Source organism: Triplophysa dalaica, chromosome 18, assembly GCF_015846415.1.
Source record: "Triplophysa dalaica isolate WHDGS20190420 chromosome 18, ASM1584641v1, whole genome shotgun sequence".
Taxonomy (NCBI): domain Eukaryota; kingdom Metazoa; phylum Chordata; class Actinopteri; order Cypriniformes; family Nemacheilidae; genus Triplophysa; species Triplophysa dalaica.
The window spans coordinates 18,104,341-18,122,289 of NC_079559.1; the positions used below are offsets into that span (position 1 = coordinate 18,104,341).

At 35.6% G+C, this 17,949-nt stretch overlaps 2 protein-coding genes across 3 annotated transcripts in view; both read right to left on the reverse strand.

The window, feature by feature from the left end:
• Positions 1 to 3,357, reverse strand: part of prickle3 (prickle homolog 3) — a 31,205-nt gene extending 27,848 nt beyond the window's left edge. The window contains 1 exon segment of the mRNA XM_056730096.1: positions 3,156 to 3,357. Within this exon segment, the coding sequence (XP_056586074.1) occupies positions 3,156 to 3,197 (42 nt within the window). The 5' untranslated portion in view covers positions 3,198 to 3,357.
• A 988-nt stretch (positions 3,358 to 4,345) lies between these two features.
• On the reverse strand, positions 4,346 to 17,261 carry plp2b (proteolipid protein 2b). 2 transcript variants are annotated; one of them, XM_056729852.1, is made up of 5 exons: positions 16,935 to 17,261; positions 8,007 to 8,162; positions 7,246 to 7,344; positions 7,002 to 7,098; positions 4,346 to 6,095 (listed from the first exon to the last, which is right to left on the reverse strand). In XM_056729852.1, exons 1-5 carry the CDS (start codon positions 17,028 to 17,030, stop codon positions 6,088 to 6,090), a joined length of 456 nt encoding a protein of 151 aa, XP_056585830.1. In that variant the 5' UTR covers positions 17,031 to 17,261; the 3' UTR covers positions 4,346 to 6,087. The 2 variants fall into 2 exon arrangements, with proteins under 2 accessions (XP_056585830.1, XP_056585829.1); XM_056729851.1 differs by having other exon boundaries at positions 4,346 to 5,841; positions 16,935 to 17,258.
• Positions 17,262 to 17,949: the final 688 nt, after the last annotated feature.

The window sequence follows — 17,949 nt, forward strand, 5'->3', positions numbered from 1 at the left end:
GGGAAGCGTGTGACAGTGTAAAAATGATCGTGAAAACAAAATGAAGTCAAAACATTGATCAAGAGTCCCAGCATGCTGTCTCATTTTCTTCCCTCATCTGGATTTCAATGGTATACACCTATGGTTATCATAGTTTTCCCACAGTAGTATTTATACAGTAGTTAAGAGTATGCTTTGTTTCAGAACTCCTTTTTAAACAAGTACACACCAAAAATCATTTGCACACACAAAAGTGTGCTCTTCATACTGTGATAGAACGTCTGTATAAAGGCCGGTCAGGATGGAAGACTGTGGCCGGACGGCGGCCTCTTGTCGCCAGGAATGAGAGAACTATAGAAACACACGTGCTTAAACAAACACCGCCTGTAGGATCAGTGGACTCCGACACTTCACTGAACCAAGACCAAAGCACTGCTATTCACCAGTGTGTGTGTGTGTATGTGTGTGTGTGTGCGTGAGTGTGTGAGAGAGAGAAGAAAGAGCAAGACTCGAATGGTAAAATGCATTAGATTGTTTGTGAATGAGGGTTCTCACAAATGTTTCTTCTATGTTGTCCTGTACAGGCACAACTGACATTCCAAAAATTCAAAGAGAAACAGAAGTGGCACATCCACAAATCAAATTTTGTGGTTATACACAAGAAAACCTGTCATGCAGGTTTGATGCTGCACATCGATTTAGTGTCCTATTAAACTATAAAAAAAGAGGCTGTGTCAAATACAGATAGTGGTATATAAGATCACAATGGGAATGGGAAAATTAAGAGACCATTTTAAAACCACATTTTCTGATTTCAAAATGTATAGTTATGTGTTTAGGTAAAATTATTGTTTTGTTTCTAACATTTCTCACAAATTTGAAATAAAAAAATTGTTTCTATTTGCATTTATTTGCAGAAAATAAAAAAACTGGGGAAACAGGTCAAAATAACAGAAAAGAATATCAACAATACATCAATACGTGGACTGGAATGTCAACATCACATCTAAAATTGCTGATTAAAGGGATACTCACCTTCGAGTTGTTCCAAATCTGTATACATTTCTTTGTTCTGATGAATAAAGAGAGAGATATTCGGAAGAATGCTTATAACCAGACAGTTTTTGCCCCCTATTGACTTCCATAGTAGGAAAAAAGACATTTTGAAGACAGTTCTGGGGCACTTTTGACTACCATTGAATTTTTACCTACTCTGGTAATCAATGGGGGCCAAAATCTGTCTGGATATAAGCATTCTTCCAAATATCTTTTGCTGTCTTCATCAGAACTAATAAATGTAAACAGATTTGGAACAACTTGAAGGTGAGTAAAATATGACAGTATTTTCATTTTTTTGTGTAGTATCCCTTTAAATGAAAGTTTGGAATGGTCTCTTAATTTATTTCCACGACTGTTTGTGATAGGCTTTTGCATTTGTAGGATGCTGGAATTAGTAATACTTTGGCAAACATCAATTCCATCAAATAGATACGTAGGCATACGTAGACATGTAGGGAAAATGATAAAAGTACAGAAAGTAATAAAATAACAAAATTGTAGCATAAGTTATAGAAGGCGTTAAAGATTAACATGCAAGAAGGTTATGTTGATTTGTTTGCACACAAAAAGATAAGAAGGTGAGCATTAAGTTAACGAATCACATCATGTGAAGCATTGAGAAGCACAGTGTTGGCTGAAGTTAAGATGGAAACTTTGGTGTCTGAATAACCTTTGAATCCCGTCTTTCACGGTGAGAAAGTACGACCTCAAGGTGTCTTCCTGTCCACACCCTTGAGGGAAATTTCCTCTTGATTGTTACCATAACAACAGTTACAAGAGGTCAAAGCCTCATTTTTTTAAAACATTTTATGAGACCCACAATTACGCTTCCCTCATGCTCAGATCAGCAAGAACATAGAAGAGTATCATAGGTAAAAAGGTCCTCTATAGTATAAAATTATACCACAACACAGGATTTGGCAACACAAATACTGGCAAAATGCAAGCAGGTATTTTGTTGAAGACTGATATGTATCTTCTAAACAATATATAAGGATAAGGAAAAATTATATTATTTCAATTTTATTACAGTATAAAAGTTAGTTTTATCTATAACAACAAGAAACTCATCTGAATCACGCAACAACACAAATGTAACCATAATGGGGATAATATTGTTATTAACTTTATGTATAGTTTCTGCTAAACTAACTCAGTAATTAGACCAAGTTTAGATATAGTTTGTTAAGAAAAACACTTTTACTCAAATGACCCTAAACTTTAAACGCCAATGTACATAACTGTGACAATATATTTATTACAGTAAACATCTTACAGAGAAAGCATATTGAAGAAAAATAGGGTTCCTTTTGTATTCTTATCCATTCAAACAATCTAATCCAATCAAAATGTTCAATGGATGTAAGCGTTTCCTACTTTTACTGCTTTTACAGCTTTTCTGTCTTCAGTGCTCAGGCAGGGCAAATTAAAGTCACTTCCTCCAGGAACGAAAACATAAAAGACCAGGAATATGAACTGTTTAGAATGAAATGATGCAGACCATTTGTTTAATGTTTAATATTGTAGATGATTTACAAGCCTTTTAATATACATTGTTTATACTTATATAAGTAGACATGTCTTTTGTATAATAACAGCCATTTTTAAACAGTGCAATAGGCTACATTACATACAGTAGTGTACATTTTTTACGTGTAATATAAGCTAGCAACAATAACACTACATGATCTATAGTTAGCTGTATGTCCCTTAACGTCACAAGAAATGATGGCGTAACCTGCACAGGTAACTGTGACGTAAGCACACATTATCAATGCAATAGTTAAAGAGACTTGAGGAAAATGTTTTAATAATGGATAGAGGCAAAACTTTAGTTGATAAGCACTGAAAAAAGTATTGTTCGTACGAATAAGAAGTAAAGCCCGTGTATATCTGCTGTTTTTCGTGTTTTAAACTTGAAGAATTCTCGCCAGGTGAAATAAGTCCGACAACAAAAGTAGCTTTGCAAAGGTAGCAACAAAATCGCGCGATACAGTCGATATGACCCTTTTTAAACACCAAACCACGTAAGTTTGATTCAAGTCACCGAGGACATGCACATAATAGCATACAATACTTTTACAGACGTTATTAAAAACAACCGCAGCGCGACTTACCGAGCGATTGGAGCGTCGCTTCTTTGATCCGCGCGCGAACATGTCGGTGGCTTTAATGTGTCACGCGAGGATTCACGCGAATGCTTTCATGATCCAGGCGATGTTTCTGCAGGTTTCCTCTATTTAACGATACTTTCCGCGATCTCTGGCTTGTAGATCTCTGACAATAACTCAAGTAGAAGTTTGTCCCAAAGAACCCACACAGGACGGGCTACACCTACAGGATGAGTATCTGAACTGTATGAAAGGACCACCCCCTGTTCACCATTACTGTACTTCACACTACCAAAGTGCTTCTATAAACTGTGGTGTGTGATAGACATATTTCTTCATATTTATTTTGTGTGGAGGTTTTTCTGAAAAATTATTTGTTAGTAAAATAGCCTTTATTATGTAGTTATTTTAATAAGGAAATACCAAAAGAGATGCAATTGTTTTTACTTTGAACAGACAAGAAAAACTTCTCAAATACCGAAAAACTGGATTAAATGACAATGGTTGTGATCTTTTTTATTCATTATACAAGTCTCTCAAAAACGATATTATCTATTTAAGATATATTCTGTTCTAATTCTATTGTCTATATTTTAGAAAATTGTATTGTGTATATTTAGAGTGTTTATATTCTGTTTTTCTCTTAGTACATGGATTAGATACCATTTTGCATGTTACATTTATAGGTCAGATTTATATTAAGCAAAAACACATTTTTCTTGTCATTTTGTTGGTGAAAAAGTTATGAATTTATCTTCAGAAAGAAGTATTGTCTGTGTTTATTTTACCAATCAAAAAAAATTATTAAAAACCCCTAAAAGTAAACTAACGAGTTAAATTAAAATTATTTAAACGTATATGAATAGCACTTTGAATTAAGGTAAATACTGCCACCTAGTGATAGATATTTAAATAATCATGGATAGATACAAATCATACTAAACTGATTTGTATCTATCCATGATGGTTTCAGTGAATATTACAGAAAATGTCATTAAGAGCTATATATATATCAAAGAGAACAGAACTATTTTTTTAGATTTTAAAATGTATTTCGAAACTATAAATTCTATTTGTATTGACAGTCAACAACTTTAGTAGGAGAGTAATTGTTTTTGAGACAGTCCAGTGGGTGGCGCTGTATAAACACGGCTGTCTCCGACTTTGGCCTTAACAGCAAACGTCCAGACACAAACTAGTAAAACATGTAACTTTTATTAAATGGTGTGAAATCTTATCAAAATACCAGAAACACGAATTAGTGGGATATCATTCTGAAACTATTTTCCATCATTTAAAAAGCATAGTGTACTCAAAACGTTTGTTTACAAATTGCGGTTTCAAAACATCCTGAGTTGATGAAACAAAAGACAAAACAAAACTGTTACCCTTTCTGCCCAACTCATAAATAATGATATCAAGAAATGAGTGTGGAAAAGCTAAGTTCTTCCAAACATAAAGCTGATATGAACAGGATAAAACAAGAAAACAATGTTGAAAACCCCCGAATGATCATTTATAATTATAAATAAAATAAACTGTATTTAAAATGCCAGATTTTTGTGTTGTACTAAACTGTAGGTCACTGTCCAACCCATACATAGGAAAAGATAACTGACCATGTTGTGCAATTTTTCATGACTGTTCTCTTCAAAATAAAAATTAATCATTAATTTTTTTCTTGAGAACAAACAATAAAAAAAAACAAAGGGTAGTAACAATTTCACAATTTTGCTTTGCTTTTACTTACACACCTAAACTAATGAAAAGGGTTGCATGTGATGAAAGCCATATTCTAAGACGTTACATGACTCATCCAATACATGACTCAGTTTATTAAAATAAAAAACAACACATGTATGGCAAATAGTGAGCATCTTTCGAGGTAACATGTTATATGCTAATATTTAAGCAAGGTTAATTAAAATAAAGATATTGTACCAACCCAAGGAAATTTGAACTTGGTGTCTTAAATATCAAAGGCATTGTAAAAGAGTTTAGATCAGTTCTTTAAACAGTCAGACAATTAATTCAACTGCTTTTTACCTATACAGGACTGCAACTGAGTTGAATGTGTCTATAAACTAGTTGAGCTGATTGGCAAAAAACAAACGGACAATTAAAACCTACTGAAAATTGGTTACAGGTACAAAGAATGGTTGAAATTGTACATCATACCAAAGTAAAAAAAAAAACTAATGTCTTATCAGACAAAAACAGCACCAAACTAAACTAGACTAGATCAAGTTTTCCAACATATTTTAACTTTAATTTAAAACACTGCAGGGTGAAACCGGTTATTTATCCATGAGTTTTAAAGAATTACTGCCTTTCAAATGTGTTTTTAGCAGCACATGAAGAATGCTGCTTTTAAAACCCACCAAAGATACAAGCTGACCAAGACAATCTTTAGAAACTCTTTGGATAGCAAATACTTTCTCAAACTTCATATTTGGCTATTTTTTTATTTACAAAAAAGCAGTAAAGAGCACAAAACACAACTTCCTAATTACTTCATCCCTTTTTGCATAAACATCAGTCATTTTATCTAATGTTTTCATCCTTTTTCTTCTTCTGGTCTTAAGCTCTTCTTCAATCGCTGGCCGTCTCTCCTTTGAGCCATGTTACAACGTTTATCCATGTTTTGGTTGCTGTTATTGTTGTAGTGAGAGAAGCTTTCAAACTGTGTCTGCTGTTAAAAAATGACAAAGGAAACACAAAGGAATGTGCAAATTAAATGATTAGGGACTAGTTAGTTAGGTTAAATGGTTACAGTTACTTGACATAAGCAAAAGGGAAAGAAACTAAATTACAAAACGCTCTGTCTTTTTAAATGCCATTGCTCTTGGTGAGATACCAGTGATGCCACTGGCATCCCCCAGAATTACTGTTTGTTTAAAATCCCAAAAGACAGCCGTAAACATTCTTTGAACAGCCTTCAGCGACCTGTTTGAAAAGTAATAAGACACTTTGTTAGAACAAATGGCACCTCTAGCGAAAATCTAGAAAGAGACATTGTACATTATACACACACACACACACACACACACACACACACATATATATATATATATATATATATATATATACAATGTCTTTGTAGTCAAACAACTGGCATTAATTCTGTTGGGTGAATAGATGTCAGAAATGACGTTATTAAATACATTGGAGAAAAGAAATCTTCTAAGATAGAGCACTTGAATGTGGCCTTGCAAATATTTTAATTAGTCCTCAATAATTTTTTTACTTGATCCTCCCATGACTTTCATGCTTTTCTGGCCTCACTTTTTCCTAAAACATTCTGGCTGCAAGCATTTTACCTAATTAAGAAATACGAAAAAATATGAAAATCATATATTTACTATAAAATTATTATGAAAACATTTTATTACATAAACAAATAATACAAGAGGAATTTCATTTAAGAGTGAACTACTCCTTTATATGTCTACCGTATGTATGAGATAATATCACACATCAAATATGATATTATCAAAATATCAAGTATTAACAAAATATCAAACTGTTCGGGTAGCTCACATGTTATAGCACTGAATTGTGTCACAGCATCAGTGTCATCAGTAATCAGTCAAATGGTGATAAAATGTATACTTCTATATGCTTACTCCTTTAGGACACCTGCATAAATTCACCATCCACAAAAAATAGCTTTGGTTTTTCTAGCATCTTTTGTTTTAGCAGATGACCCGGTATAATATTTTGTAACCTAACACAATGGCATTCAAGCAGGGCTTTGGTAATAGCTCTACAATTTTTCCCATGTGCTTATTTACATGCATTTGTACATTAATTGCTGTACATGAGTTTGTGTTTGAGTACGTGTGCACATACCTGTACTAGCAGCTGTATGCTGCCTATTGTTCTTGACATCCAAGAAGATAGTATAAGTATCATATCCAAACAAGATTCCAGCCAGCAGGCCGAACACCTGTGAGAGGAGGTGAACATCATTACTGAACGGGAGTTAAACAGTATGACCCAACTGAAGGAGGCATTCGTGAAGGAAATGAAGCCTTAAAAACAGATAGGGAGGTAAATGTGTTAAATTTTGAGGCTGTATGTTAAGACATCTCACCCCACCAGCGATGCGAGCCCCATCCCCAGCTCCACCAATCACACAGATCAGAGAGGTTATGAGATAGAGGAGTGCACCAATCCCAGCGCGGAACAGGTCCTGAGGGGGTGACGGAAATTGTGGTAAGTTTAGAAAAGATCATCATCTCTCCTCTAATAGGGTTTGTCCATCCTAGAAGCTTTTGAATGTCAAATATTTCCAAATAAGGACAGCTGTCCACAGTATTTTATCCGTGGAAAAATAAAAAACATGTTTTTGTTTTAACGTTCAATGATTTATTTAGCGGTACTGCTGTGGCACAAGGACGCAGCAAAACATATACGACCACATGGGTTCTTCAAAGGAAAAGTCTGACCCAAAATGAAGATTTTATCATTATTTGTCCTTGTGTATCTTTAAACCTTTAATGGAGGTATGTGAATGGGTTTTTAAAAAATTCCTGTGCCAATTCTGTGTGTGTTCACATGTGGATTATATGGTTTATTTTTTACTTTACTCATTTGTAAAATATGATATGGAATGTGCACCATGGGAGTTGCATGGGATTCTTTTAAGGTTTGGGTCCGTTTGAAGCTTAAGGAAAGAAACAAAGCTATTGTAAGGACAATTTTGTATGATTTATTTCTTTCAATAGGGACTTGTGCATTAAGATCCAAATGTACCCATGTTACTACAAATGCCAATTTCAATGGAAGTCTTGTTATAGGGGAACAACTTCACTCCCGTTTGAAGACTACATTTGTATTAATGTTAATACTTACACTCCAGGTCCAGTTCACAACCTGGATCTGTTTGTCCAGTTCCATCATGAAGATAATGAAGAAGATTATGGCAAAGACCATCTCACATATGGCAACTGCTGAATATCCTCCATAGAGAGATGCAGCATAACAGATGATGATGATGAAACTGATGAGCTACAGCAAAGAGAGATACAGAACGTTAAGTGACAAAAGACAACAAAGTCTTTTTAATCTCCTCACATGCCTATACAGGTATGTGGTACAAATAACAAACTATTTTTTTACCAATATAAACATCGGCCAATTTAAGTATAATTTTACTGGTGATCTCTTTTGCTTTAAAAACAATGCTCACAAAAATGCTCTGATCTAATATTTTAAATGCTATACTTGAAATTCTGCATTGAAACTGTACACAAGAAAAGAGTTACACCCGTGTAGTCAACCAGAACACATTTGCACCCAGTTTTGCAAGGCAAGCATTTTCTTCAATAAATCTAACAGATATAACAGATCATCTGATCGGTTTCATTTATTTTTGTCCTTAGTTGGATATCTATGTACTACAATCCAGTCATAAATAATGGTGCCATCCAACAGTAAGACCACTCTAGCATTCAAGAAGTCTCTAAATTATATTGTATTAATGATAAAACCGAAATAAGAACAATTGTGGAAAATAATTATCTTTGTGAGGAAATAATATGGAGGTTTTGTGTAAACACAAAAATAAAAACAGAGTTGTGTCAGCAGTCATAAATACACTATGCCGTGGTCTTACAGACAAGGTTTAAGACTAGTCCCAGACTTAAATTAATTTGGAGCTGTCTCAACTGAAAATACATTGTCCTGACATATCTTAAAATACGTCAGTGCCATTGTTTTGTCTCAAGATGCACACCAGTTAAGTTTTTTCGAAGGCATTTTAATAAAAGTGATTTAAAAACCCTAACCCTAACCCTAACTGAGGCATAGTCCTGGTTTAGGCTAAGCTTTGAGAAAACCGGGCCTATAATTCTGAAAACATGGCAGTTGTGATAGATTCTGTAATTTAATGTTTTCTTTTTTACTTTTCTGATAATGTAGAGTTATTTCATATATTCGCTAACTAGCTTAAAACAAAACACATGGGCCCGGTTTCACAGACAAGGCTTAAGGCATGTCCCAGATTTAAATGAATGTTGGAGCTGTCTCAACTGAAAATAACTTGCCATAACATATCTGAAAATATGTCAGTGCCATTGTTTTGTCTAATGATGCAGACATAATGTTTCTTTCTAGAGTGTTTTTATAACAGTGACTCAAATATCCTAATCCAACTTAGGCATAGGCTTGTCATAAACTAAGCATTGTCTGTGAAACGTGGCCTTAAACATTTAAAACGGTAGTTTAAACCATTTGTCAGTTTCCCCCCATTTTGTCTGAACAAATGTTCAAAGTGGCAGTTAACAGCACAGCTTTGAATCTCACATCCTCTGGAGTTTGTGAGGAGTTGTGAACTTCTACTTAAGCATGTGGTGGTAAAGACTAAAAAAGTTGGGCCTATAGCTCGGGTGTTAACCCCTGACAATCCACGTGGCTCACAACAGAGGGGGGTTGGGTCCTGAGGGGCCCTACATGGATTTAAATAAACTGAATAACTGACTAAGAATACCTTTGGGAGGAGAAAGCAAATGTGAACATCTAGTCAATTCCAGCCTTGCAGTTACTCATATTTGCATTTATTTCTACTAAAACAAAAAGGATGTGTACAGAAAAGTTGAGTTAACACTGCCGGCAACTACTATGAAATGCTCAATTCTGCAGTGGCTATGAATCAGACTTCAATAATTCTATTTTATAATCAATGACGTTTAGAGTAACTATGATAGAAAAAAAGCTTGCTGAAAATTAGGTTAAGAAATGTAGAATTTTACGAATAAGATTAAAACATGTTAATATAAAAAACTAAAAAAGGTTACATTTCGGTAACGATGAAGATAAAGATTTTTATAAATGTAAGTTGTGTCTGTAAAATGTCAGCCACAAGCTCTAAGTATTTAGAGTTTTTGCCATGACATTGCTGGGTGGTTGCTAGATGATAAATATCTACAGTATGGTTTTTTGGATTCCAAATATAGCTCAATTCCTGCTCTGTGTTTTTTTTTTCCGATTCACAAGTCTGATTTGAGTTATTGCACACCTTTCCTCAACAAGCATGATGTCATGGTGTCACTCATGTCTTGTGTGATGTAACTTACATGCAGGGCTACTATCCGATGAGATGTGTCCCAAAGTTCAGCTCTTACAGTTAGCAATGAACGTGAATATTGCTATTGTGATGTTTGCCTCAGTAAGCAAGACTGATAATCTTATGTGTGAGGTAGAGTAAAGGCGTGAAGTTTTCAGACAGGAAGATTGTTCATGTGTTTAATTGGTAAGTTTCCTGTTTTCTATAATTCGAAAGAACAACAAAGCTGCTACCATGGCAATACGTGGCAATACAATTATGAAATTAACAGGAAACGTTATTCAAGAATGTGACTAGCAATGTACTTATAGAGACATGCTTGACAATACTCCGTCCTTTCAAGATAATTATTATATTTTCATATAATTGCAGAATTATAATATTTTGTCTATTTTGTCAATAATAAAATCTAAAGTAGCAAGTAAATGCATTAGGCATTAGAAAATTATAATGTACAGCTAGAAACCTCCTTCTTTTCTAACCCAAACACATTACTTAGTCAGTGTTATCAGGATAATGAAGGTTCAAGTTTGTATAATATTGCAAAGAACCACTTAAACATAACCTTATACCCTTATTGGCACATAATGTTTTAATTTTCAGCTAGGATGAGCATAGCAAAAAACAGCTGAGAAAGGCATTTTTCCATCAGCGTAGCCAGTAAAAATAGTCTTTCATCAAATAGTCTTATCTGTGCAATATTAAATAAAGCAGAATGGGAGCACACTCCGCAGTGGCTGCTGTTTGCCTTTAATCCGCTCTCTTTGACAAATGTGTCACACTTCTTCACACAGATGTGTTAATGCTCAGCTGCTAATGACGCCACGGTCATCTGTTTGAACGCCAACAGACTTGAAACTACTTATGCAAAGTAGGGCTCACTCTTAGTTAGTTTAGGCATTTCTATTCTGTATTCTATATTTACTACTATAATAAGCTAATATATGTGATACTTTAGTGAAGTGATATAACAATCCTTCCAAAAAACTAAATCGGTAAAAGCTTTTGGCCTCCCTGTATAAAGTAAATGAGTCAAAGTCTACTAAGGGGTAATTAAAAGCAACAAATTAATCATCTTTAATTGGAAAATTTTGTACTTCTGCGTACTCTGTGTATTTCTGACAGATATTTCAAATGATGTGGATCGGAAAACAGATATCTTTTTATTTCTTAGCAAGCAAGTATTCAGTGAAGAGATTCCTACACACATTCCAACCGTCAGCCAGCCAAAGTTTTAGACGGACGTAATAACATGCTGTGAACTAAATTTGATTTTGGGGTAAGGCTAAAACATGCTTTAGATATATAAAATCGTTTACGGAATAACGTTTATTTTTTGTTCCATGGACAAATTCCAAGTATTTGAATTTCAAAGTTGCACAAATTATGTTAAAATAATGTAGCATTTAACGGATGAGCTTAGCAATAAAAAAGGGAGACAAGGTGAGTAAATATGATTTATTCAGAAGAATGAAATGAAATTAAAGGGATACTCCCCAAGTTGTTCCAAACTATTCTTTGTTCTGTTGAAAAATGTAAGAAACTGACATTTCTGCAACTCTATAGAAGAGAGATAAATAAACTGATTGCTTTCTTCAGAATATCTCTGTAGTAGAGTAGGCGGGGCGAGACCGTGGTTCAAGTCTGGTGAGTAATTGTGAATGAGCGCCAGCTGTGCGCACACCGGGCTCGAATCACGTAGGAGATAGGGAGCATATAAAAGGAACGAGCGACCGGACCGTCGAAGAGAGAGGACCGGGCCCGAACATGTTTTACGTTTGTACTTGTATTTATATTTATATTTGTTATTTATGTTATTTCACCGGCGGTTGGCCGTGAGGGGCCGCCGGCTGTTATTATTTATATTAAAACTTTGTGTTTAATGTCTGCCGGTTCCCGCCTCCTTCCTTCCATGTCTGAATTTTATTACAATCTCATTTTGTGTTCAACAGAACAATAAATATGACAATGCATTATCATAATATGGTAGACCATGATGTCCACTTTAATGTTTCTTTAAGTATCCCTTTAATGAATTAAGTTCTTCAAACTTTTTCTCACTTTCTTACATTAAACTGAAAATCTGTATACTTTTAATTTAAAAGGCAATAAAAGTCTTGTTACAGTCATTAAGAGTACGTTTACACGATGAAAAACTGAAAAAAAACTTTCCTTTGTGTTTTGGAAAAGTTTCATGTACACACGACAGCATTACCTAAACGATCTGTATTAACATGGCCTACAGACTGAACGTGTGATACGCATGCGTAGTTTACACGGAAAGGATAATGCCAGTGTTTTCAAAAATGCAAACTTTGACCCGTTTTCAAAAGTTTGCGTTTTCAGTCCCCCAAAACACCTTTGTCTATAATTGAACAGTCAAAAAGTATAAAACGTTTTTAGTTGAAAATGCTCTCGTGTAAACATCCTTTAAATCTACCTCACCTCCTTGGTTTAACCTACTGAGGTACACCGACCCAGAAAAGGCGAGTCATTATGTCAGGCCCATGCCTGTGGACAGAAAGGGGCAAGTACACACTATGCCAGGCTGTCATCAGTCACTATAGGGCTGGACGGTATGCCGAGTAGGACTGATATTGATACTTTTACCCAACGCGATGCGGAATTAGCCAATATCGTTCATATCGATATGATTTGATGCCGTGCACGCGATTGCTCTGCACGAACCAGATCGTGCCCGCTTGCCTGCTCCAGCACACAAAGGTAGCATGCGACATGGAGGAACACGTGCCGCCGGTCAACACTACAGAAAACTTACTGGTTAGTAAAAAAGAAAACAAGGGTTCACTCATTTGGAGCTGTTTTGGATTTAAAAGTTCCGATGAGAAGCAAAAACAGCCAATCTGTAGGGAATGTAATAAATCCGTTGTATCAAAATGTGGAAGCACATCAAATCTCTTCCACCACTTACAAAATTACCATAAAGTGCAGTACGATGAGTGTTTACAACTTCGTGCTACAACTTCAGCCACGAAGACGACACAACTCAAAACATCTGTCCCGAAACAAACCTCTCTGGAAGCTTCTTTTACCAGAAGTGTGCTTTACGAAAAGAAAAGTTGCGAGTGGTGCGATATAACTAAGGCGGTAGCTTATCACATTGCTAAAGACATGGTTCCTATTGCAACAGTGGAACAAGAAAGTTTTAAAACGCTGCTAAAAACCATTGACCCAAGATACCAGTTACCCAGTCGCAAGTACTTTGCAACAGAAGCTCTGCCGCAAATGTACAGTGAGGTCGGACGGAAGCTTTCCGAGCAGCTCGCAAAAGTGTCTCATTTCGCGCTAACAACCGATTTATGGTCAAGAAGGACATCTTGAAGATTAGGAAATGAAAACTGGGTGTCTTCAAACCAGCTATTTTCCCCAAGACCATACTGGGGAGCTTATAGCTGAAGCTCTAAGTAGTTATGTTTTTTATGGTTCTGTTCATTTTGTTATTTGCATAGCAGCACACTAGAGCTGTATACAGTGTTAAGCAGGAAGAATTTTATGTACTGTATTTTATTTATCAAATATTTTATATAATTTAAAATATACTGTGAAGCTGTTTATTTGTAAACAGGGAGGGAAAACCCTGTATTTTGCTCAGAAACTGTTCAAATGAAGGTTTAATAAAGGCTTTGATTTTCGTGTAACCATTTATTCCTTTTGGTAAAAAATACCGGATATACACCGTATACCGCTATTCCTCCTAAAAATACTGAGATATGATTTTTTGACCATATCGCCCAGCCCTAAGTCACCACTCCCTGACACACACATGTGTAACAGCTTTATGAGTTGCAGGGACTGGCACAAACTGTCTCTTTACGTCTCACAAGCAGAAAGAGCTCCAGCCAGCGCACAATGAAGCTCTATTCAAGATTCCAGCACTAGCCCTTTAAGAACACCCACTACTGAGGCCTCTAACATGAAAACGGTCACGGGGTGAAAAGATAAATAAGGAAACACAAAGTGATATTTCTTGTCACACTTGGAACATACATAGCCTACAACACACATACAAAAAACAAATGGAAATGATCAAGTCTACTGTGGAGAGTTTATAAGAGAAATATTTAACACCCACGCTCTGATCATCTGGCAAAGATACGCATTCTCAAATTTAGCATTGGCGCCCACAGCTTTTTCACACTTTCCACAAAGCCATTCATGACATTTTTGCATGTGTTCACATGTTTTTTGTCCGAATACAAAAAAATTATTCAGCACGTTACCATGTAAAATAAGCCTCAAAAATGAAATTGATCCCATAATTTACTGACCCTCTTGGCATACTATCTGTCAAATGCAATCTGTGACTCTACATGTTTAGAGGTGAGTGTGTCTCTCTCTGGGTATGTGAATCCATGTTTACATGGCAACATTAAGCTCTTCAATATGAGTGAAACACACCCAAATTTTGTACAAATCTTTATAAGATGCTTTTACTGATTATATTTACCAATCATTCTGTGTTTATCTATTTCACATAAGTGGATGCTGTAATTCCCTAATCAGTTTTATGTCCTTATCTGGAGTGGATAAGAAGCTATGGTCCAAATCCAGACGTTGGGACATATGTTGAAATTAGATTAAACAACACCAAGGACGTGGGTTTGATCCCAGCATTACCAAAACGATCTGCATTTACTTAGATTCGGGAAAACAAATAAAAACTATGTATTATGCATGCCAGGCCTGTGGATGGCGATGTTGCGCTGTGAAGAAAGACTACGTGCCTGGGCACATACGCATGCCGTGTTTTAATCTAAAAGAACTTTGGTCAGTGTTTTGTGTTTTTATAGTATTGTGTATATAAATACCATATCTCCGCTGTTTGTAGTGGTGCAGTAAATCTATTCTTTTTGCTGGAGACATGATAGTAAGTTTGTCACGCGGCACAAACATGCAGCATTGAGGCCACCATTAGTGTTTGGGGAATACTTGCGCATACCTACAAACTGAACGTGTAATACGGATGTGTATGACGTCACCGTTTTTGGAAAATGACGTCTACAGAGTTTACACGGAAACGATAATGCCAGTGTTCTCAAAAACGTGCACTTTGACCAGTTTTCAAAAGTTTGCGTTTTCAGTCCCCCAAAACACAGTTGTCTAATGATTGAAGAGTCGAAAAGCATAAAACGTTTTGAAAACGATTGCATATACTTATACTTAGGCAAATGTATAGGATAATGCAATGTAAGTTGCTTTGGATAAAAGCAGCTGCAAAACCTGCATGAATGTAGATTTCAACAGAAACAGGAACTTGGACATGTAGACTTAACTTTCTTAACACATGATTTAGAAGAAATCAAGACTGGAGACTTTTTAGATGAGAGGTAAGGTTCTCCATTCAATTACGGCTGTTATGTTTTATCATTAATGGCATTGTTGTTTTCACATAAGTCAGATGGTTTGTGTTAAAAAAAAACTTGGCCCCGCATTCATAGACAAGGCTTAGCCTAAGTCAGGACTATGCCTTAGTTTATTTAGGCTGTTTAAGTCACTTTTATTGAAATGCCTTAGAAACAACCTTACCGAAGAGCATCTTGTGACAAAACAATGACATGATTTAAGAGGCTTGGTGAGTTTTCCACAGTATTAATTCAAGTAAAAAGAACGATTTATAATGTTATGCATGTCTTATTGCATATAGGAATAACAGATATTCTCAACTACAAAGAGCACTTTTACAGTTACATAACCTGACATTAATTTTTGTCTAAAAGTTACAATTTACCCAAAAATTTAAGTCTTTTTACTTAAACATGCACGCATTTCTTTCAGAAGACACACTTCTCTATTCCATTATATAAAAGCATGTTGTGACCAGATGCCAAACCTTCCACTGTTAGTTTGTGTATATGCGCAACGCAAACTTAATTTGATGACTATGAAGAAGAGAATTTGAGTTAGATAACGCCTTAAATTAAACGGCTTTAGAAGCAATTCAATGGCTCACAACTGTAAAACACAACTATAAATCAGACTTCAATATCTTTAGACAAATAATTCACAACTTTCCCCGTTTGTGGATTTCGACAAAATACCAAAAGGCTATCCTTTCAGCTTTTCAAAAGAGGGGTAGAACCTCATGCCCTTTGACCTTACAGCATTAAGTCAGCACATGGTCAACATTCCAGCCATCTCCTCTCAACATTGAACACTTGTGTGAGGGTTCAAATGGCTCTGTGACGGGAGCCATTTCATTCAACGCTATGAAATTTCAGCACTGCTGTAACTATACCATACTACACTACTCCCATAACAGGCATACTTCAGTACTGGCACACTTCAATATGCAATGATGCATTGCATTGTTGTATTATTCCATTTACAATCATTGTCTGTAGGCTATACTGTATAGATCACGCTCGTTTTCTGCTCATGTACAGTCAGTGTAGGTGGCAACATATCAGCTAACTAAATCATTTACATTATGTTGAGTTTAGAGCTAAAAGTTAAACAGTGCGAGTTTAAACTTTTTGGGCCCTTGAATATAACATAAAGACGTAACACATTCACTTTCTCCATGACTCAAGTGTGTGAATCAACAGGTCAACTAAGTAAAGGTATTAAATAAGAGCGGAGCTATGGCAACACTTCATGTCATTTCACGCCTCCACAGCATTTTAACACAGAAAAGTAAATGACTGTATCTCCCACATAAACACGCTATAAATGATATTAAATTGACAACGACTTACTATTTCGGCGGCCAGAATCGTCCCTTTCCGAGTACGCACATAGCTCTTCAGTTTCTCCAGACAGTTTGCAAACGGAGTGGCCTCACTTTCTGCCATTCTGCAGATATTTCCAGTATACTGTGTAACGTTTTCTTATAGAGCCAGGGTTCCTGTCAGCAAACGTGGAGAAACACTTGCTATCGTTGTAGTTCGTTTACTTTGAAGCAAATGAGCCGATCGGCGTACTTCCTGGTGCCACTGAATCCAAGCTGAGCGAAAAGTTCACTGAGCAACAGTTCCGAAGAAAGAAAGCAGTCTGTCTGGGGCGTTGTCTACTTTACAACTCTCTCTTTAAGGTAAATCAAGGCGACAGCAAAAGTAAAGTATAGCCGCAAGATGGAGCCATACATTAATTGTTATAACGTAGATTTATAACGGTATAACCATGGTTTCAATATCAGTAACCACACACTTACCGCTGTCTATAGTATATGCAATATGTCTTTTAATAAATGTTTATATTCGTTTTGTATTAAAAAAAATTGTAGAACAAACGGTAAATGTTCGAAGTTAAAAAACTATAAGGAAAGGGAAACACAAAAATGCTGGAAATGTGGATATACAACATAAGAATAGTACAATTAAGAGAATGGTTGTTAATAATATGATAATTAATCCCATGAATTATATTGTAAATACCATGTAAATACAATAGTATATGTATATGGTATATGTCATAGTTAAATTTAATATCTGATTTTATTTTGTTCTCATTTTTAAATGTTCCTTTTTGCATGAAATGTGCTGAGAAATCTTATGGCATTACTGTTCAGGTCTGTGCTTTGAGTTTCTTTTGAGATCTCCTTTTAAAGAGCAATTTATGGGCAGAGACAAAACACCCCTTGTTTTGGCAACACAAGTGAGTAATCATAACAAATGTGCTGCCATGCCTTGGGAGGGTGCCAGCAGAAAACCACACTGCTCTGTGTTGAAGCAAATTAAAGCAAGGAACAATATATACACAGCCCGTTGTTAT